The sequence below is a fragment of the Phyllostomus discolor genome, chromosome 6, assembly GCF_004126475.2.
Source record: "Phyllostomus discolor isolate MPI-MPIP mPhyDis1 chromosome 6, mPhyDis1.pri.v3, whole genome shotgun sequence".
NCBI lineage: Eukaryota > Metazoa > Chordata > Mammalia > Chiroptera > Phyllostomidae > Phyllostomus > Phyllostomus discolor.
Window position 1 is genome coordinate 49,399,077 of NC_040908.2, and position 23,401 is coordinate 49,422,477.

At 41.5% G+C, this 23,401-nt stretch overlaps 1 protein-coding gene across 1 annotated transcript; it reads right to left on the minus strand.

The window, feature by feature from the left end:
• Positions 1 to 3,146: 3,146 nt before the first annotated feature.
• On the minus strand, positions 3,147 to 3,886 carry LOC114499664 (cytochrome c-like). Its single transcript, XM_028516031.2, has one exon. The coding sequence runs from the start codon at positions 3,874 to 3,876 to the stop codon at positions 3,502 to 3,504; it is 375 nt and encodes a 124-aa protein (XP_028371832.2). The 5' UTR covers positions 3,877 to 3,886; the 3' UTR covers positions 3,147 to 3,501.
• Between the last annotated feature and the right edge of the window lie 19,515 nt (positions 3,887 to 23,401).

The window sequence follows — 23,401 nt, forward strand, 5'->3', positions numbered from 1 at the left end:
CCTTGTGTCCCCTGCATTCAGTACTGTGCCTGGTATAGTACAGAATATTTGCTGATTGAGTAAACAGCAAACAATTCAAACAAATGAATGAATCAGAAGACAGAAAATATACCCCCCAAAAAAGGAAAAAAGGATTTTCAGAGGAAGGTGGTTAATAACATAAATGCTTGCTGATAAGAAAAGGGCAATGTTGATAAATAAGGGGCTGTTAGCTTTCTCACTCTTTCACAAGTTCAGGTGGTCACTGGAATATCTTTCAGGTGGGCCAGAGGGTGACTGCAACCACCAAACAGGAGGGAAGTCTCCCAGGGAAAAGGTGGTCCCTAAAGACACTGGGCAGCTGCTGTTGGAGAGGACCCCAAATGAGGCCAGACTGGTGTTTTCTGGCCCCACTCCAGCCCCTCCTCTTTTGGCTCAAGTAGTTGCGCCTGTGTGAGTACTGGCCCCTCCCTCTGAGTCAGAAAAGAATCATTTCTAATTCTTTGTTCGACTAAAGTGAGGGAACCTGTGTTGGTTTGTTTTAATGCTGGATTTTCAGTGAGTGGGAGTGGTAGGGAACACCCACTTGGAGAATCTGGCCTTATGTGGAATGGGATGGGCTGGTCCCTGAACTTTAACTGAAGGCATTCTCAGCACTGGCTTCCTAGGTAAGTATCCTTTTTTGAATTCACAGAAGCCTAGGGGTTCTACCTCCAAGGCAGGGGCCTGGAAGTGACCCTGATGGGAGGCATTTTGTGATGCAACAAAACAGGGTTTGAAGAAAAGGAGGGACGAAGGGTGAGGCCCCACCTCTCATCCCTAACTAACCACACCCATCACTGCCATTTGGGCCCCTGAACAGTCAAGGGGTATATGACTTTCCAGAAGTGCATGCAGGAAGACAGAATGGGGTCAACATGTCATGACAAGCTGGCCACTCATAAGAGATCCCTGTGGTATCAGCTCACCTCAGAGCTTTGAGTGGCCTTCAGCTTTATCTCAAGACCTGATTTATTAACACACAAAGAGTAGATCAGCTCTCCAGGGGCTGACTCATTAACCCAGGTCTCAGACATTGGTGTACAGGCAGGGATAATATTTTGATCTAACCAATGTTTTTTTTTCTTCTCAGTTTCCTGTTATCCTGTAACCCTCCCTCCCCTTGAGATGGCTGCACCATGAGACATCTTTTGCCTCAAACCTTTGCTGTGGAGCAGAATGCAGAAAAACACAAGACTAATGACTTAGATCACTCTGTGTTAGTCTCATCTTTGCCACAAGATCAAGTTTTCCCAGACTGGGAAGTGCTAGCTAGCTCCGCATACGGCCTGGGGGCACTTGGGAGGGTTTGCACTTGCCCCTAGTATTTCCACTCGGGAGAGCAATACAACAAATAGCAAATAAAAAACACCACAACAGGTTGAGGAAGTGACTGCAGAAGAAAGGAAAAAGCTTTTTTCCTTTTATGAAAAAAGGGCCCCACATTTTCATTTCACACTGGGCCCCATATTATGTAGCTGACCCTACTAGCAGAAAGAGCATTCCAGAAGGAGCCAGCTAGAAGTCTAAGAGTATTCTGGGGGTATTGTGGCTGAAGTTAGAATGTCAGTTAGCCCTGCCTAAATTTGGAACAATTTGGGGCTATTTCAAGCTATGTGAAATGTCAACCCTAGTGGTAAAGGCTATTAGCAAAGCAAATGTGAAATGATCGCGCATATGACAAGGATAAAAACAAACTTGTTAGAAGGTGTTTGTAGGTTGTTCACCTTTGTTTGGAAGAGGAAAAAGGTGGGTAGAAAAGGCTCTTTGACTAGTTCCCCCTTGAAGCAAGTACTTAGATTGTTTATCCTGATAATCTGGGATCAAATCTGAGCATCAAAAGTTCAGAAAAATCTTGATTTGAAAAGAGAGTTGGTCTTACACCTTCTTCAGTATTAGCTGCCACCAATTTCTGGTTATTGCAAATTTGTTACTCAGCAATGGTACATGTTTACTTTTATTAATTCCTAGGGGGATTGAACTCATTTCAAATGTCTTCCTGTTGTTGTTTTTTTTTTATCACTTCCTATGTGTCTCCTTTTTTGAATTTCCCGCTCACATTTCTCATTTTCTTATTTATTTACAGGCACTTCCTACATATCAAAAATAGCATTTTGTTTGTCATGTGTTACAAGCAGGTTTTCCCAGTTTGTCCATTGTCTTTTAACTTTGTCCCTCTGGAATGTCTCCAAGCCACATCCTATGATGGTAATTCAAATTAGTAATCACCTAATTTACCACTAACAATCAGCATTTACTGAGCATGTTCTAAGTGCTTCGTGTGCCATTAATCCTGACAATTACCCTATGGAGTGGGTACTGTTGTTAGTTCCACTTTATAAATGAAGAAACAATTAAGAAAGTAATTTGCCCATTCACACATCCTAGTAAGGGATGGAACATAGGTTTTGATCCCAGACCTACCTGACACCCATGTATCAGGTTCCAATCCTGTGCTCAAATACAGTGAATGGTGGCTATTGAGTACTTGAAATGTGTCCAGCCTAACTTGAAAGACTAAATATGAAAGAAAGAATGGGAGATATCTCATTTTTAAATTAATTACATTAAAATAATATTCTGAATACATTGGGCTAAGTAAAATATTTTACTGCTTTTATTTTTTATTTTTTTAAATTTTTTATTTCTTTGAAGTGTTAAATATTCTTTTTTTTTTTTAGAGATGTAGTCCCTATTTTTTTTAAGATTTTATTTATTCATTTTTAGAGAGGGAAAGGAGGGAGGGAGAGAGAGAGAGAGAGAGAGAGATCAATGTGTGGTTGCTGGGGGTTATGGCCTGCAACCCAGGAATGTACCCTGGCTGGGAATCGAACCTGGGACACTTTGGTTCCCAGCCCGCACTCAATCCACTGAGCTATGCCAGCCAGGGATTAAATATTCTTTATTTGATATTATACACAAACTACACTAAAATGCCTTTCAGTGAGTTAAAGGCTACAGTTCAGATACAGGATATTTTTTTTTAATGGGCATAGTTACGACCAAAAAGATAAAATGGACACTGCCAGCTTTTCTTCAGCCCTTGCTTTTTAACAGGCTAATGAACACAATATGAAACACAAGCAAGTCTTGCTTTTCTAATAAATAGTGAAGGGATTTTCTCAGTGTTTAAAATGTTCATATTAGCAGTTACATAAATCTAAATAAAAAACCAATCCCCTACAGGTTTTGAAACAGCATTCACCATCTCTGTGAAAAGGTGAATATTACCAACTGAGTCCAGTCATATTTTTAGAAGGGGAAAATAGTGATAGCAGTTGCTGAACCCAGATTACCATCAAAGTTCAAAAAGCTGATTGTAATCATTTAGCCACAAGCCAGTATTATTTAAATCAGAACTGCCCCAAAGAAATGCTCTATCAGCCATTCATGATCTGAATTCTGGTATATGAGATCAATTTAAATATGGTAGACATAAAAAAGTCACAAGACATTTGTAATAAATAAGGCAGTGGCCAACTATTACTCAGTAGTAGCTTTTTTGAGATAAGCTGTCAAATCTGCCCTTTCTGAACTCTTCTTAGTGCCAGCGAAGATCATTTTTGTCCCAGGGATGTACTTCTTGGGATTCTCCAAATACTCCATCAGTGTAGCCTCTACCCAGGTGATCCCTTTGTTCTTGTTGGCATCCGTGTAAGAAAATCCAGGGGCCTGACCTGTCTTCTGCCCAAACAGGCCATGGAGATTTGGCCCAGTCTTGTGCTTGCCTCCCTTTTCCACAGTATGGCACTGGGCACACTTCTGAACAAAAATCTTCTTGCCTTTCTCAGCATCACCCATTTTAAAATCGCTCTTTTGTCGTGTGAAACGCAGAAGTTCTCCTCCCAAGCCGGACATCCCACTCTCTAATCCTGCTTTTATTTTTTAAATGTGGCTACTAGAAAATTTAAAATGTGAGTTACATTACACTGCTATTGACAGGACAGTTCTAACCACTTTCCTACACTACCACCTTTCATTTAAGCAAAAGACAGTCTTCATGGTCCCTTGAGTCTTTTTCAGTTACATCACACTGTTGACTCCCTTTAAGTTTTCCATTAAACTAAAACCTCCAGGGTTTTTGTTTTGTTTTGTTTTAGGTGAATTAAAATCATCCCAGAACCTCGCTTTCTAAACATTCTCAGTCTCCTCTGCTTTTTATCATGACCAGGTTTTGACATCCTTGTCATACCCCATCTGGATATTTTCCAGTGTAGGGCTTGTCCCCCTCAATCCCACAAAGTGGGAACAAGGCCATTGCAGATAATACAAAAAAGCAATACCCCCAAATTCATTGAGCCAGAAAGTAGAATGGTGGTTGACAGTGTTGAGGGGAGTTATTACTCAATAGGTACAAAATTTCGGCTTGAAATGATGAAAGTTCTGGAGATGGATAGTGCCTATGTGAATGTACTTAACGCCACTTAATTGCACACTTAAATGGGCTAAAATGATACATTTCATGTACATTTTACAATTTAAAAAATAGTTAAGTTCCCAGACATATTAAAACATGGATGAACCTTGAAAACTATGCCAGGCAAAATAAGCCTGACACAAACGGACAAATATTGTATGGTACCACGTAGAGGAGATAATTAGAATAGGTAAATGAATGGAGACAGAAAGTAGATCACAGGTTATCAGGGGCGAGGGGAGGGGTAATAGAAAAGGAGGAAGGGCAGGCAGCCATGGCTGCTGAGAGAAAAGATCTGGGGAGCGGGCCCTTTAGCATTGGGTCCAGATAAGGGCGGAGGGCGTGCAGGAGCTCCGCCGTGGCCTCCAACGCTCTCCGCTCGAGCATTGGGGCTTTGGGCGGAACCGCCATGCGGGGGCAGCTAGGGCGGGCAAGAGGAACTGAGTCGGGTCCCTTCTCCCACTGGCTCTTGCCTGATCCTCAGCTCGGGGTGCCCCGCGCCCGCCCTTTGGAGCGCTGGCGGCACGTAGCGCCCTCCCCCTTCTCGCCATCAGCCTTTAACAAAGAGCTCAGAGAAACCCCACGGCGCGCTGCACACGCCTGCGCTGACGCCCACGAATTGGAAATAAGCCGCAACAGCGTGGCTGCGGAGCGTCCCCACCCGCCTGCGCCCAGGATCTTCCTTGACTCAAAGAGTCTTTATCGCCGACCCTGGGGTCCTTGGTGTTTTGGGGTTTTGTTTTGTACTTGCTCCTTTTGCTCTGTAAGTATTAAAGATTCCCCCCCTTCTTTCTCTCCCTCGCCTTCCACTATTCCCAATTTTAACCAACTTAAAATTATATTTCCGTAATTTTCCCCATACCCATGCAAAAACAGACACACACACGGTGTTGCCTTTGTTTTCCAAAGTGGCATCACATACACCACCCTGAGTCTTGCTTTTCTAGTACACCATGGAAACGCCTAGTCCCAGCTGGAATCCAGTCTTTTGGTGGCCGAATATTAATCCACAGCACAAAGGCACCTCCGTTCATTTAGAGTAGAGTCGTTCATGCCCATTCCTTTGTTTCCTGTGTTTTACCACCATAAACAGTGCTGCCGTGAATATACAGCCCCAAACCAGGAACAACTCCTGTTTTCACCAGTTAGGTCTGAGAATGCGCTCTTCTCAGACCCACGAGCATTTCCCGGTCCGATGGGTGTAAATATCACGAGCCTGGCGCTGCTCTCCATTTTCCTCGCTTCCTCACATTTACACTCCGCTACTACAGAAGACAGGCCTTTTCTCCTCCTCTGCAAGACCAGCTTCAGCGGGGCCTCAGTGCTCTCTCTCCTCCCACTCCTGGCCCTTCTTCCACCTAACCCCCGCCCCCTCACATTTTCAATTCCATCTTCTAAAGGTCTTCAGATCTCCCCATCCTAAGGTAAAAAACCTGCTACTCCCTTCTGTCATTGTCCTTTTGCTTTCCTTCCGTTTACTACACAACTTGAAAAACATCTTGGAATTATTTTGCCTTTAGATATGATATGCCCATGGCTCATAATCCAAAGGTGTAACACAAAAGGGAGATAGCAGACCCTCGTCTGCCAATCACCCATTCCCCTCCCCCAAGGTCATGACTGATACCACTTTCCTGTGTATTTTTCCAGAAGAATTATAGCAACGCATATCTATTTCACAAAGAGTAGCAGGAGGTGCACACTGCTCTGCAATACTGCATAACTTCTTGGAAGTCGGTCTGCTCTCTCCAGCCCCTCACCAATTTCCCACCCATTCTCCCCTCTGCTCTTCTCACACTCTAAAGCTGCTTTCTCTAAGGGACTGAAAACTCATATCTAGTCCCTTCCTCTAGGCCGCCTCCCGTAACTGATCAGGCACCAACGGTGCCCCTTTTGCAATATTTATTTCTTCAATTCTTCCTCTTTGTTCCTCTGGCTCCACCTTCTTCCGGCCTCGTTTGTCACCTTGGCAAGCCACTGAGGTAGCCTCCTCGCCGACCCCTCATAAGATCTGGTGTTGATTCCTCAGCTTGCCACTGGTTATTGATCCAGTACTCCACAGCAGATACTCTTCCAGGAAAATGGTCCCTTAGTTTTAGGAGATTGATAAAGTTTATTGTAATGAAGGAGCACTGGCCTGGGTGACCAGTGGCCAGGGTAGAATCTAGACCTGCCCTTTCCTTGCCTGGTACCTCCTTCCTGACATCACTCCACATCTCTGGTTTCCTCCCCAGATGATCGCCAAGGCCTCTGGCTATAGCCTCTGTGAGGCTACAATTACAGTTCCATTCCTCCCTCATCTCTACTCCCTGTGCTGGCCCTTTCCCCAGCCAGCCACTCTTTCCATTTATCTCTCAGTGCACCTCTGGAAATGTCCAGATCCTACTCATTCTTGAAGACCTAACTTTTAGTCGTGGTTTTTCTCAAAAAGCCTTCTGCGGTGTCCCCAAATGAGAGGACCTGCTTTGTCTTTGCAAGGCACAGTCTGTAGCACTTTATCTCTATCTTACTAATGGCACTGACCACTCTGCCTTATAGAGCTTTTCCATACCTGTTCTTCTACCACTATCTACTTCTCCCCCTCCATCTCTAGCATAGTACTTTATACATAGTAGAGGGTGTGGTTTTGGGAGTCTCAAGACCAGGGCCCCCATCCTAGCTCTGACACTAAGTCATTGTGTTACCTTGAATACTTCCTGTAGCCTGTTTGAGCCTCAACTTCCCCAAATGTAAGATGGGAATAATAACCCATTTCATGGTGCTTTTGTGTTGATTAGATGAGATAACATGACAAAGTGCTTTGTGAACTTCAAAGCTATCTATAGATGTAGATAATAAGAGTATAGATAAATATTACTCAGATACTGGCAAGAGTGATTGCCTTTCCAAAGCAGAATTTTTTTTTTTTAAGATTTTATTTATTTATTTTTAGAGAGGGAAGGGAGAGAAAGAGAGAGAGAAACATCAATGTGTGGTTGCTGGGAGCCATGGCCTGCAACCCAGGTATGTGCCCCAACTGGGAATCGAACCTGCGATGCTTGGTTTGCAGCCCGCGCTCAATCCACTGAGCTACGCCAGCCAGGGCCAAAGCAGAATTTTAAAGGAAAGTGTAGAAGACTGTGGAAAATGAGACTTTTTCCCCTAGGGTACAGCCTCAAAATTTGGGGCTGAAGTCTAATGATTCCTTTTAGATCAATTACCAGGTGGTATTAAATATAATAGTAAAAGTTAGAAATAATCTAAATATTGAACAATAGGGAAATGATCAAATTATGGTTGGTGGAAATAATATGTGGTCATTAAAATTATATCTTTGAAGAATATTTAATGACATGAGAAACTTAGAAAAGTTAAAAAAGGAGGACACTAAATAAAGTATGATGTGGAGAGGAGGTGTAAGAGGGGAAGAGGCTTTTCCCACCACTCCTCATAGTTTTTTGCTAGGCCTCCAAATGGGGCACCTAGTGCCAGAGAACTTGGGATACATTCCAGAGCCTGAGTCCTCCACAAATAGCTCATTTCTTGCCTCCCAGGAGTCAGGGATTCAGGACAGATGAACCAGGAGCCTAGTGCCTCGGGCACACCCATGGCGTGTCCCAGATCCAGGGACAACCTTTGGCCTACCTCTGTGTCCCCATGGCCGGACGTTCCTGGGTCCTCTTTGCACCATATCTCCCAGCTGGACTGGGAGAAATATAACCTCTATTTGTGGACAAATAGCACCTGTCAGGGCATGCTTGGACAGTTTCCAGAGTGGGTCTATAGGAAAGGCCCTCTCTAGGCAAAAAGTAGACTCCAAGTACAAACACTGGAGAACTAAGCTCTAAAAAGACAGGCCATGGGCCGCAGGAGTGAGCAAAAATGAGCCATCACAGACTGTAGGGGAAACTCAGTGGACTCCAGAGAGAAGGTGGCATTTCTGCTGGCCATGGAAGGATGGTAGGAATTTGGCAAGAGGAGATATGACCATTAAAACAAAGCTGTATGGTTATTATTTTATCTACATTTTATACTCATGTTGGGGGAGGGGCAGTATTTTGTTTAAAGTATCCTTCCTCTCCTTATTGCAACTTTTTTTTTAAAAGATTTTATTTATTTATTTTTAGAGAGGGAAGGGAGGGAGAAAGAGAGAGAGAGAGAAACATCAATGTGTGGTTGCTGGGGGCCGTGGCCTGCAACCCAGGCATGTGCCCTGACTGGGAATTGAACCTGCGACACTTTGGTTCGCAGCCCACGCTCAATCCACTGAGCTACGCCAGCCAGGGCTTATTGCAACTTTTATTGTAGAAAATGTGGAAAGTAAAGATACAAAAAGTAAGTCTCCTATAACCCTACCAACCTAAAGCAGTGATTGCCAACCCTGGTTGCATATTAGAATCTCCTGGGGAGCTTTTAAGAAATACCGTGAACTATCTGTAGAGAGACTGATTCACTTGATATGAGGTGGGGTCCCACTGTAGACACACATACACACACATACACACATACACTTCTCACCCAATCCAATAGCAAATCCTGGGAGTCTACCTTCAAAATGTACCCAGGATATGAACACTTCTTACCACCTCTTGTGCTGTTATCCTGGTCCAAGATACTGCCTCCTGCCTGGATTATTGCTGTAGCCTCCTCACTAGTTTCCAACTTCTATCTTCAGCTCCCACCTGTCCCCCAACTCTGTTCTCTACGTTGCATTCTCCAGAGTGATCCTTTAAAACCATAAGTCGGGTTCCTTCTCTATTCAAAATTCCCCCAAGGCTCCATATCCCATTCAGAGTGAAAAGCAAATCTTTAGAATGACTATAGTGTCCTACATGACCTGATGTGGCTACTTCCCTGACCTTGTCTTCTCACACTTCCCTCTTTGCTCACTGTACTCCAGGTACTTTGCCTGTTTGCTCTTTCTCAAGAATACAACTAGAATGTTGCTACCTCAGGGCCTTTGCACCTGTTGTTTCCTCTCAGTAGTTCTTGCCTAGATTCCCTTAGTAGTTCTCACCTTTCCTTCAGGTCTCTGACAGATGTCAGTCCATCAGAGAAGACTTCTCTGACCAAGATTAACCTGTGAAGACCCCCATCTCCCACACTTCTTACATTCTCCTATCTGCTTTGCTTTACTTTCACCAGGACACTTTTGATGACCACATCTTTTCTTTTTTGTTAATCCCAGGCCCTAGATTTAAAGTCTCACGAAGTCTCTCATGGGAACAGCTTTTTCTGCTTCTGTCTCAAACCTGTCTCCACCAATATTCAATAGTCCCATTTTCTGCCTTTGCTAGCTCCCAAGCCTCATTCCCCAAACTCTTCCATCCTCCTGCCTTCATCTGTCAGGTCAGGAAAATGAATTTCCAGGGGTGTCACCAGGCTTCCAGGCCCACAAATAGCCAGAACTCTAGGCCCAGGTCCGGCTTTGCTAGGAAACTCTGCTACACATGCGCTTATTTATTTTTAACTTTTTTATACAAAGGAGGTCATAACATTTCTATTGTTGGGCAGTGAGAGTGTTTTCCAGTTTTTTAGTATTGAGGCAACCTTGAACACACCCATGATTGCTTCCTTCAGATAAATTATTTGAAGAAGAATTAGTGAGGCAAAGAGTACACAACTTGCAAGGCTTCTAGTGTATAGTGCCAATTTTTCCTTCAGTTTATCTAATTATAGTCCCACCAGCTGTATGTGATGCCTTTTATAGTCTTACATCCTTGACAAAACTGGATATTTAAAAAATATTGGAAGGTAAAAAAAGATCTTGTTTTAATTGACATCATTGGTGAAGTTGGGCATCTTTTTACCTCTTTCCCTTTATTTTAAATGATTTACCTTTGCCTTTTTTCTACTATTGAGATATTAGATATTTTATTTTTGATTTATAATTTTTAAAAAGATTTTATTTATTTATTTTTAGAGAGAGGGGAAGGGAGAGAGAAAGAGAAACATCACTGTGTGGTTGGCCTGTTGCACGCCTCCCACTGGGGACCTGACCCATAACCAAGGCCTGTGTCCTGCCTGGGAATGAACCAGTGATCCTTTGCTTCGCAGTCCGGCGCTCAATCCACTGAGCCACACCAGCCAGGGCTTGATTTAGAATTTTTATATTAAGAACATTTACTCTTTGAAATGTGTGTATGTTTTTTTAGTTTGTTTTTAACCTTTCAATTCTGTTTTACACTTATTAACATAGGAAATTTAGGAATATTTATGAAATCAAGCTTCTAAATCTTTGCCACTTTTGGTTTTGGTTTCATACTTCTTGGTAGAAAGTTTGTTTATTTCTTTTATTTTTTTTTATCCTCACCTGGACATTTTTTCATTGTTTTTAGAGTGAGAGGAAGGGAGGGAAGAAGGGGGAGAGAGAGAAGAGAAAAAAGAGGAGAAGAGAAGAGAAACACTGATTGGGTTGCTTTTTTATGTATTCTAACTCTGGATCAAACTCCAATCTGACCAGTAGTTGAACCTGTGGCCTTTCAGTCTATGGGACAACACTCCAACCAACTGAGCCACACCAGCCAGGGCGGTAGTAATGGTGTTACTAACAGCTGGGATTTATTATTAAGTGGAGAGGATTATAAACCTATATGTCTTAGCTTTCAGTCCCTAGCCAGTGGCTTTCAAACTTTTTTTTACTGTGAATTTAAGTAAAAAAATAAAATACAGTTTACATGGCAAACCACTTTACACAAAAATATTTATTTAAAAAAATTTAAAAATCTTTCATGAAACATTATTTACCCCAACTACATGTGATATAGTCTAATATTTCCAGTTTGACTAATTTTTGTTCTACAGGGCCTGGCACAAATAATGCCCCCTTTTTAAATTACAAATTCTTTTATTACAAAATCATAAGCATGTAATTCTGTAATATAACAATATCACACTCAAGCACACCATATGACATTTGAGGTGAAATATTCAAATTAAAACTATAAATTGTTACACTTCTATTATTACCCCACCAGGGTAATAAAATGAGTGTAACCACACTCAACCACACTCAAGCAGGCATTATTCCTGCCAAGCCCTGTATTTCATTTTTTTTAAATCCATCTTGACCTAGTAAATTGACTTAACCCACCAACAAAGCCTTGACCCAGAGTTTGAAAAACACAAATCAGAACCATGAAGAGGCTGATTTTCTCTCTCCCCAAATCTTATCCACTTCCATGCCACTTTCATTCAACTCCCACTCCAAGTGGTGATGAAAAGCCAGGCAATTATCTATCCATAGAGATTACTGAAGACTGATGTACAAACACTGAGACTGAACAAAATTTGATTGACATCTAATAGGCAAAAGCAAAATCTTTGGTTTTGGATTTCAAGCCCGAGGATTAGAATAAGGTTCTTTATAATTCCATGGTCCTGAAATCCTCACCATAGCTATATTCGCTTTAATGTAGTCCTAGAAAACTCCTCTTGTCTATTGTGTAATCTGGGATTTGGCAACAAATGGTCAACAGGATCTGCTCCAGCCCAGCTGTTCTTACAATTAGAGCCCAAGAAAATTGTGACACTATTTTCTTGGGCAGAGAAACTAATCTGATGTATTCTTTAATAATTTTTTTTAATTTATTGATTTTAGAAGGGAGGGAGGGAGAAAGAGAGAGAGAAAGGCATCAGTTTGCTGCTCTACCCATTGATGCATCCGTTGGTTGCCTCCTGTATGTGCCTCCACCCGGGACCAGCCCTGCCACCTTGGTTCTTCAGAACAATGGTACAACTGACTGAACTGCCTGGCCAGGGCCCATTGATTTTAAAAGATTTAAAAAGATTTTATGTATTTATTTATTTTTAGAGAGAGGAGAAGGGAGGGAGAAAGGGAGAGGAACATAAATGTTTCAATCGGTTGCCTCTCACACACCCTCAGCTGGGGGCCTGGCCTGCAACCCAGGCATGTGTCCCAACTAGGAATCCAACTTGGGACCTTTTGGTTTATGGGACAATGCCCAAACCACTAAGCCATACCAGTCAGGGACCATTGCATTTTTAAAACATTCATTTACACTGGCATGGAGAAGCCAGCCCCTTTGTATTAAGGCAGAATATCATTAGGTAACATATTCTGATTCCAGGTACTTAATTACTCTGCTATTCCGTTCCCCTGGTAACATATTCTGAAAGAAGGCTGATGACATAAAGGGAATACAAGAAGGGATGAATCTATTAGAAGGCCCTTATAAGACATATCAGCCTGGGGCTGGGTCAGAAGAACTGAATTCAAGTCCTCATTCTCTGGGATTTCCTAATATTCTGTTCTAGACAAAATCAAAACTCTGTGCCTCCTTTTTCTAATCCACAAATGGTTATAATAATAGCAGCTTTCTCAGGGTTGTAGAGAAATGCAATTGAAATAGCAGTTAAGGTGCTATCCAAAGGTAGTTACTGTTGCTGTCGATTCTTATACAGGCCTGCTGGCTTTGAAAGGCTGGCTGAACTGCTGGCCATTTAATTTGGTTAGTGATTTGTTTCTATAGCTGAACTCCAGTTAGAACTAATGGTTCTAATAGCCTTAAATGTGGTTTGGAATTTAGGCTAGGCACCTCTGGTTATTTGCTTATTAAGAGTGGCTTTGCATGGGCAGGTTTCTATGCAATGAGCACAAACACACGGCTGAATGAAATCAAATACATGGCATTTTTTTGTTTGTTTGTTTGTTTGTTTGTTTGTTTGTTTTAAAGGGAATACTCAGGGGTTCCTGTAGAGTGAGCACAGCCTGCCTCCCAGACAACTCTGAGCTTTCTAGATTGTATGTCTTCATTTCTCCTTGCCCTGAGCATCCCTCTAATCCCTAAACACCCATAGGTGCCCTTGGAAGACAAGCTCCAGATTAGTCACCTTGGTGCTGTTAAGATGAATTTAAACACTTTCAGGGGTTCACTGAGTTTAAAATTGCAGATTTGCTGCCAAAGTTTGCAACCCCAGATAATGATGAAACTATAAATGGAACAATATGCAAAGCTTAGGCTGAATTTTTAGCTCAGAATTTAAACAGGAGCTTTTCTGGGTGACAGGGCACTCCTGTTTTCTTCCCTGCCCCAGAAAATATACTTCTGGGACACACCTGGGGGGTCTCCCTGGCCAACTGGCATCCCCCTTTTTCTAAGGAGAGCTGATATCCAGGATGTGGCCCAGTGGCCATGTCTGGGGTCCAGGGCTCCCATTTCTCTGGGTAGAGCTGACCCGTAGGGCTGTTGACACCTAATCCAGGAAGACAAACCAGATTCTCTCTCCTGGGAATTTGAAACCTGAACAGAGAATCTCTGAGCCTGATCCTATGAGCCACTGAGAGAAGGTTTCCCATCTGCCTGGTTCTTCTGGCCTGGCCCTGTTAGCTTTTCCTCAGCTCTCTGTGACACCGTAGTCTCCTTCCAATAATGTCCCATTTGGTTCAGGTCACCAAAATTGCTTCAGAAGAGCTCAAAAACAAAACTCCCCCGTCCCCCCCCCCCAAAAAAAAATCCCTGAAACCAAAACTAAACCAAGCCAAGCAAGAAAACAACTTATAAATATTGTAGCATCCAAGAAGTAGCAGCATGGCGAAGTACAGAGAGCATGGACTTTGTTATTTTTTAAAACTCTTTCCACACCTAGGGTAGTTTTGAATGTCGGTTCTTTAACTGGTCAGCTATATACATTTTGGCAAGTTCCCCTTTCTGAGCCTTAATTTCCTTGACTATGAAATGGAGATAATTTATGTCATAAACTTGGCTCTTTAATTAGTCAAGCGATACTTAATTTGGTCACTCAGAGGTTATTTTTGCTTATTTCCTAGCCCCAGGCCACATGACAGATAGATGAAGCTTCTGGAAATTAGTGATATTAAGGTACTTTAAGTATTACTACATTTAAACATCTTATTAAACCAGTAATCCTTTCTCCATCTTCTTTAAGAATAGTTTTTGCCTTGGCTGGTGTGGCTCAGTGGATTGAGTGCCAGCCTGCTAATAATCAAAGGGTCGCTAGTTCGATTCCCAGTCAGGGCATATGCCTGGGTTTCTTGCCAGGTCCCCAGTAGGGGGTGTGCAAGAGGCAACCACACATTGGTGTTTCTCTCTTTTCTCTCTCCCTTCCCCTCCAAAAATAAATAAAATCTTTAAAAAAAATAGTTTTAATATGCTTCCTACTCAAAGGGTTTTTGTTTGATTACCTCAAAATCTCACTGAACAGAAGGCCATGGTGGTAGCAGCTGCACATTCAAAATGGTCCTTTATAAAAAAAAATGTGAAATACACATAACATAAAATTTATCATCTTAACTATTTCTTTTCATCTTAACCATTTTTAAATCTACAGTCCAGTGGCCTGAAGTACACACTCCTTGTGGTGTGACCACAGGGTGGTCTTGTTTTGATGTGATTTAAAACATTTAATTGCATTTTAATTTAATATGTATGCCTTACTAAAAATTTACTACAATTTTTATGGTTTACTAAAATGAATAAAAATCTTTTAAACCCTTTGTCAGACCACTTGTCTCTATTTTTCTGTATTGGAAACTGCAATGACTTTTAGTGTAAACTGGGTCAAATGCTAAGCAATTTTGAGTTCTGCCTGCGGGAACAGTTCTCAGAAGTTAGGACTGGGCTAGAAAAGAATTTAGGAATTGTCCAGTTCAAGGGCCTTAATTGACATGGTTTTCCTTTTAGTTAGTCATTCAGTCACCAAACCTTTACTGAGAAACTGGGATGGGTGCTGGAAGACGGATGCAGCCAGAGTGGCCAAGCTGTTATCTTTCCCGCTGGAGCTCAGGGCTATCCAGAGGCAGCCACGACACACAGGATGGAAGGACTATGGGTTCAGTGGGCTGGAGAACAGGAGAAAGGCACAGATCTGAAGTGGAGGAGACCAAAAATGTGGCCTGGGACTACATTTTGAAGGGCTTCAAATGACACAGAGAAGAGTTTAGATTTTAGTTTTGTTCAGGTAATGGAATCCATGGGGTGGGAGTGGAGCTGAAGTCTGATCTTACACTAGGAAGTACCATGGTTAGATGTGCATTTCAGAGTGAGTACTGGCAGCAATGTAGGCTGGAGGGGCACAAATCAGGACTTGGGTGCTCAGTGAGAGGTCTGTTGAACTTAGTAGCTTGCAAACATGAACCATCTTTTCAAAATCACACAGTGAGAAAACCAAGTCCATAGCCCCCCAGCCCAGGTTCTTTCTAAGTGACTGTGATATAAAGGATTTTTTCAAAGTGTGTATATCATAATTGGATGATCTTTCCTTTCAAAGAAACCTCCCTCCCACCCAGTCTGCCTTCTTTCCCTCATTCCATTGCTGGTTTCCCTAAGGCCTTGCTGGAGGAAAGTCCCTTCTCTGAGAATATTGTAGGAATGAAACTTGTTAGAAAAATGTGAAGCATTTCTAACTACCCCACCTACACACCAGCAGCAGGCTTTGCAAAGCTATCTTTGTACCTTCAGATAAAGAGATCAAAGTTTCTCCAAGATCTGATTCCCCAGGCTGATTTACATGAGGAGGAGTGGGGGTGGGGTGGGATAGGCATGATAGGATGCAGCTAGAAGTTTCTGTGACAAAGGTGAAGTCTCAAACAGGAGGAGAGAAAGAGAGAGACACACACATACTCATCTTCATTATGGTTGGTGGCATTAAATCACTAGCAAGGGATATTCTCTGTCTGTGGAATCGGACACAAAATCTAGGCAGAGTGACCTCAATACAGAACAGCAATGTTCAGCTTTTTTCATCTCATGGCACACATAAACTAATTAGCAAAATTCAGCAACATACCAAGAAATATATTTTTGTCTATCTGGCAAAAATAAAAAACTAAATTTGATTCATTCACACCAGATGGCTAATATGTTGGCTGTTGTCATTTCTTAATTTGACATTTTAAGGGAAAAGAAGTGTCCCCAACTAAATAGTCAGGTTTTGCATGTTTTAAAAACTCTTGTGGCACACTGGTTGAAAACCTCTAATGTAGAATTCTGAAATATCTATGCTGGAAGCTGCCTTAGGCCTATCTGGGCCAACCCGCCCATTTTATATATGGGGAAAATGGTGTCTCAGAAGTGGCAGACAAGTACTCTTAGCTTTTTTTTAAATTGAGTTATATTTGACATATAATGTATACATTGAAGGTGTATAGCAAGTTAATTTAATACATATGTTATAATACGGTTGTCATTATAATGATAATTAGCATCTCTATCACAACACATAATTATCCTGTTTTTTTAGTGGTTGGAATTTTTAAGTTCTCTCTCAGTAAGTTTGATGATTATAATACAGTATCGCTGTTATATTCACTATACTGTTCATGAAATCTCTAGGGCTAAAAAACTAAATACATTCATTCAATCAATCCATCAAATCTGTAGGGCTTATTTACTACTTGTTGTAAATACTCCTGACTTTTTGTACAATACAGTTTCCACAGTCTCCTGCTTTCATCTAGTATGTGTATATGTGGGTATATACACACACTTTATTTATTATAGGTTTACAATAAATAAAGCTTGAGAGATGAATAAAGCTGAACAGAATGTGCCCTAAAACAGCTGTATTTTTAAAATACACCAATTCAGAAAGAGCCCAAGTTAAAGTGCTCAGCCTTTAGGAGGGAGCTGGTGTTTGGAGAATCCATTATCCATGTGGACCAGTTAACTCTTTACTCCAGTGATTATTATCCATGGCTGAACATTAGAACCACCTGGGCAGTTTTTAAAAATCCCGAAGCCCAGGCCCCAAACCAGACTAATCATGTCAGAATCTCTGGAGGTAGGGCCCAGGCTGCAGGATTTTTCAAAGCTCCCTAGGTAATAACACTGGGCAGCCAAGGTGGAGAACCACTGGTCTTTCCCAAGGTCATGTCCTGAACTTCTTACCCTGGTCAGCATGTCAGAAAAGTTTGCATTCTTTGGAAAAGAAATTAGGAGCCCTGGCTAGTGTAGCTCAGTGGACTGAGAGCTGGTCTGTGAACTGAAGGATCGGTGGTTCGATTCCTGGTCAGGGCACGTGCTGGACTGGGGGTTAGGTCCCTGGTTGAAGGCATGCAAGAGGCAACTGATCTCTCACACACTGCTGTTTCTCTCCCTCTTTTTCTCCCTTTTTTCCCCTCTCTCTAAAAAATAAATAAAATCTTTAAAAAAAGAAAGAAATTGGGAAAGAGAATGCAGATAAATTGCTGTGTGTTTCAATTGCATTAGAAAACACTTACTGGCTGGCATAGCTCAGTGGATGGAGCGCGGGCTGGGAACCAAAGTGTCCCAGGTTCGATTCCCAGCCAGGGTACATGCCTGGGTTGCAGGACATAAGCCCCAGCAACCGCACATTGATGTCTCTCTCTCTCTCTCTCTCTCTCTCTCTCTCTCTCTTCCTTCCCTCTCTAAAAAATAAATAAAATCTTAAAAAAAAAAAAAAAAGGGCTTCATTCTATTAAAAAAAAAAAAAAAAAAAAAAGAAAACACTTAAAGTGTATGTGTTCCTGAGGGTGGGTTTTTAACTTGGGTATTCTCTGCCACGTGACAGCTCCTTTGCTGTGTCAGGGTAGGTATCATGATGCATTCCAACTACACCTTAAGGACTTTGCTGCCAGGGAGACAGTTTGGCCAGTTGGTTAACAACAGTGATTCTGGAATCCAACTCACTTTCTTACCTAGGGCAAGTTACTAAATCAGTGCAAAGTGTCTGGCAAGCAGTCAGCCTGCTAAAAACTGGAGCTGATTATTATTATTATTATCATCATCATTATAATTATTTATGGCTTTGTCCCTTCATGCTTCCTTGGCCAAAGTAGGTGTCTAATGAAAGCTAATTGGTTGATGGGGCTAAAATAAAGCAGCACTGTCCAACAGAAATATGGACACCACAGATGTGCTTTCAATTGTCTAGTAGTCATATTTTTAAAAGTAAAACAAAAAAGGTGAAATTAATATATTCACATATCATTTCAACATGTAGTCAGCATAAAAAAGTACTAGTAAATTATCATTGCGATATTTTACACATTTTTTCTGTACTGTCTTTAAAAATCTACTGTTTATTTTACATCTTAATTCAGACCAACCATTCACTTGCTCAACGTGTGGCTAGAAACTGCAAGTTAGATGGCACAGGTTTAATGTTTCCTTCATGTCCCCAAACCTGCACATTGTAAGTTTCCATCAAATGTGCTCCTCTGGGCTGGTCCTGTCTCCTGACTCCTATTCACAAGAGCATTTGTGCTCTGCCCAGGCTTTCTCTTATTCCAAAGCAAGCCCTTTGGGGTGGGGGAAGAAAGGCCAGTTTTTAGCCTGTATTGTAAACCCCAACACTTGTGCGAATATCCCATGACTTTGCAAGATCTTTCAGCCTCATTCTTGCTTCAGCTTGCCTGCTTATTCGAAGAAATTTGTGGCCATGAGGAAAGTTACATTTTCCGGCTTAATTTTTACAAAAGTATGTGGATGGCCCAAAGGGCAGTCTGCCCAGGGTATTGTGGGAAGTTCACAGGACCCATGGTACCTGTAACCCTTCCCACCCAGGCCCTGGGAGGGGGTGGCAGCCAAGCAGCATGAGTCATCGTGGTCACTTGTTAAACATTCCTCCAGTCTCAGAGCCGCTTTTGTTTTTTGGTTGAATTGGCAGCTTGAGACACACACACACACACACACACACACACACACACACACACACCCAGTCTGAGGGCTTGGTTCTTAAGCAGGAAAGCATATTGTTTGCCATAATTACTATCATATTCCCATATCCAGCCCTCCACTGCCATTCCAGGGGTTGCTGGGTCTTTCTGTCAGGGAATCTCTCTGTGGTTTAATTTAAGGCAGGAGATTGCAGAGAAGTTCAGATCCTGATGCAAAGGCAGAGCAAGGCAGGAAGTCATCCTTCTGGGATTGAGGGGATGGCCGCAGCCCCCACAGGACACCGTGCTTCGGCCAGGACAGCAGAGCTTCTCCTTTTCCTCCCACCTGGGGTTGGAGATTCAGACTCCATATGCACAAATTTACTTTTTGACTCCAGTAATTCTCAACCAGGGTTGCACATTAGCATCACGGGGCAATTTTTAAAATTTCTGATGCCCAAGCCCAAAACCAGGCCAGTTAATCGGAATCTCTTGAGGCCTTACTCTGTGGCCAGGTGGATTTATGATTTCCATTTTCCGTCAGAACGCTCTCTCTTCCCAGCAGCATTTATTCCTCCCCAGTCAGCAGGCCCAAGAGCAGCAGTTCCACACCTGCCCTGCTCTCTGGGCTCCCCGATGCCTTCCTCTGCTCGTCTGGTTGAGAAAAGACAGAGGTGGGAAATTATTTTCTCCTGTGGCACCAGTCCTTACTCATCTGACACACTTCCTTCAGGGAAAGCAGAGATCAAGGGCCCTATCAAGGGAACCCATCCGTTCCACACTCTGTGTGCTTTGTTGGGTTATATTTTCCCTCTGTCTCTTTCTTGAACTTTTAGTCTGTTTCACTGCCTTTTCCCTTTCAACTTATGAACATCCTTGTGTCACTACAGTAGTCCCCCTATACAGTTTCGCTTTCCATTGTTTCAGTTATCCTCAGTCAAACGTTATCCAAAAATATTAAATGGAAAATTCCAGAAATAATTCATACATTTTAAACTGTGTGCTGTTCTGAGTAGCATGATGAAATCTCATGCCACCTCGCTCTATCCCAACTGGGATTGTGAATCATCCCTTTGTCCAGCATATGTGCTATACTCTGGTTACTCAATTAGTAGCCTCCCAGTTATCTGATCAACTGTCTCAGTATCACAGTGCTTATGTTCAAGTCACCCTTATTTTACTTAATAATGGCCCCAAAGTCAGAGCAGTGGTGCTGGCAATTCCAATATGCCAACGAGAAGCTGTGAAGAGCTTCATTTAAGTGAAAAGGTGAGTACAGTTCAATGAGATACTTTGAGACTACAGTCACATATTTTTATTACCATGTGTTATACTCGTTCTATTTTAGGATTGTCGTTAAACTCTGCCTAATTTACAAATTAAACTTTATCCTGGGTTTGTATGTATCCTAGGGAAAAAAACATAGTATACTCATATTTAGGGTTTGATACTATCTGCAGTTTCAAGCATTCACTGGGGGTCCTGAAATGGAGCCTCTGTGAAGAATGGGGAGACTACTGTACCGCCTGAAAAATCCTGCTTCAATCCTGCCTCCCTTTCAGTTTGGTACTTTATCTCCTGGCCTCTCTTCCCTGTTAAACTTCTTGAAGGAGTCCTTAAGGCAGCCTGTACTCTGTTACCTGTCCTTAGCCCACACTGTGAGTGACTTCAGTCCCATCACAACACTGACACTGCTGACACTCACTTTGATCACTGGCAACCTCCGAGATACTAAACCCTTGGTCTGTTTTCTCTCTTTCTCTCTGCATTGTTTGGCTGGGTTAATCACTTCTTTTCCCTTGAAACTCATTTTTGATCTCCTGTGATTCCTCTCCTTAATGATTTTCCACTCATGTCTTTGATAGTTTCCTCTTCCTCTATTCAGCCTTGAGATTGGTGTTTGTCAGTTCTATCCTTGGCCTTCCCTCCATGTGAATTTATTTATCTCAAGACTTTAACCACTACCAATATGATGTTAACTCTGATATTTTTGTTTCTAACCCAGATTTCTTGTATGTTCAGCTCTCTACTGGACATCTATCTCCACACTAATACCCTCTCAACATGTCCAAAATGGAACCCATTTTATTCTCTCCATCAAGTTTGCTCTTTCTGTAGTCATTACACTTAATAGTGAAACACCAGAAGTATTACCATAAAAGTTAGGAATAAAAAAAGTGTTCACTGCCATCAGTATTACTTAGAATTGCCCAGAAAGGACAATAGCAACCTGAATAGAAAGCTCTATTCAATAAGTTTTATAAGAAAAATAAGAATACATACTGAAAAAAAGGTAATCATTAATATTTACAGATGTGGAAAATTCCAAAGAATCACTTGAAAAACAAAGCTAATCAAATAATTTAGCAAAGTTGCCTGTTATAAATCAATGACACATTAAGACAATAGCATTGCTTTATGCTTTTGTTCCTTTACTCATTTAACAACTTTTACTGAGAATCTAAAATGTGGAGGCCCTGTTTTTTAAACTCTAGGGTTACGGTTATGAACAAAAGATGTGTGGTCTTTGCTCTCATGAAGCTTACATTCTATAATAAGAATTTAGATATTATATATATATTACAGATTTTATTTACTTTTAGAAAGGGGAAGGGAGAGAGAAAAAGGGAGAGAAACATCATTGTGTGGTTGCCTCTCGCTTGCTCCCCAATGGGGACATGGCCCACAACCCAGGCATGTGCCCTGACTAGGAATTGAACCAGTGACCCTTTTGTTCACAGACCAGCACTCAATTCACTGAGCCACACCAGCCAGGGCTAGATATTATATTTAAAACTTTTTGACTGATAATAGCCATAAAAATATAAAATATCTAGTAATAAATTTAACCTGTAATGTATATGGCCTATCAGAATAAAACTATTCAGAGACATAAAGGGGATCTCTAAAAATGGAAATACTATGTACCTAAATTTGAAAATCAAATATAAAATTTAAATTTTAATTAATTAATTTGGAGGTACTTTGATGCAATAAGTGTAGTCAGAAGTTTAAATGAAGAGAATATAATCAAGAAAGTCTTGGAAAGGGTGTAAGGCTTGTGCTACCAGTTATTACCATTTAGTATACAGATATAATAACCAAACAGGGTGGAGAGCTGGGACAAGACAGGCATATTGGTAAAACAGAAAGGAAAGTCTAGAATAAAAAAAGAATGTTGCCCTGGCAGGTGTGGCTTAACAGGTTGAGTGTTGGCCTGTGAACCAAAAGGTCACTGGCTCAATTCCCAGTCGGGGCACATGCCTGGGTTGTGGACCAGGCCCCCAGTTGGGGGTGTGCAAGAGGCAACTGATGGGTGTTTCCCTCTCTTCCTCCCTCTTCCTCTCTCTAAAGATACAATAAATAAAAAATTTTAAAAATTAAAAAAGAATGTATTATCTAATAAAGAGCTCGCATCTATGGGGAAAATGATGGATTAGTCTAGAGATGACAAAAAGTTTCATCTTGATGTCAAATCACACAAATCAGCAGTGGCTGCCTGAAGCTGTAGTGGGGCTATGAGACCTAGTATAGGCTTAGCCAGGAGTTCTGCATTTGATTAGAAATGTCTTCCAGGGGCCCAGGAAGAGAAGACTACAGTTAAGCCACATATTTGTCATTCCTGGATTATTCAATAAATATCATTGGGACAACTAGATAGCAACTTGTGGGGGTGGGGGGTAAATTATTAACTTTTCCCATCATAGATACCAAAGTAAATTTCAGAGGGCTTAAATTTAAGTATGAAAAATGAAAGCACAAAATAGTGGAAGAAAAAGGAGGAATTTCTTTAAAAGTAATTATTGTGGTGAGGGAAGGACTTCCCAAGCATGATACTAAAGGCAGAAACCAGAAAGTTAAAGACTGATAAATTTAGCTATTTAATCATTAGAAAATTCTGCAGAGCAGAAGTTAAAAGGAAACTGACAAACTAAGAAAAAAAAGTGTAGTATATGTACCAGTATAATGAAGGTTTAATATTTTGCTATGTAACACACTCCTCCATCAATAAAAATAACATGAACATCCTGATAGAAAAAGGTGAAGTAGACGTTAATAGGTAATTAGGTAATTCACCAAAGGAGAAATGCAAACAGCTGAGAAACATACTTTCTTTTTTAACTCACCATCAATCTAAGGAATGAAAATTGACACAATGCTATGCTATTTTTTTTTTATTTGCCAAAATGGCAAAGAAAAACCTCTAGTGTGGTTAAGAATGTTGAGAAAAATCCCAGCTAATGGGGCCTAGTCACCTTGGACACAAAATCCACTTTGTAATGGTTTCTGTTTACCTTTTGCAGAGAGCAGTCAAGCTACAGAAAGTGGCATTTACTGGCTAATCTGCAAAAAGTTGCTACAGGAGATCTCCGTAGCTAAGCTATAAT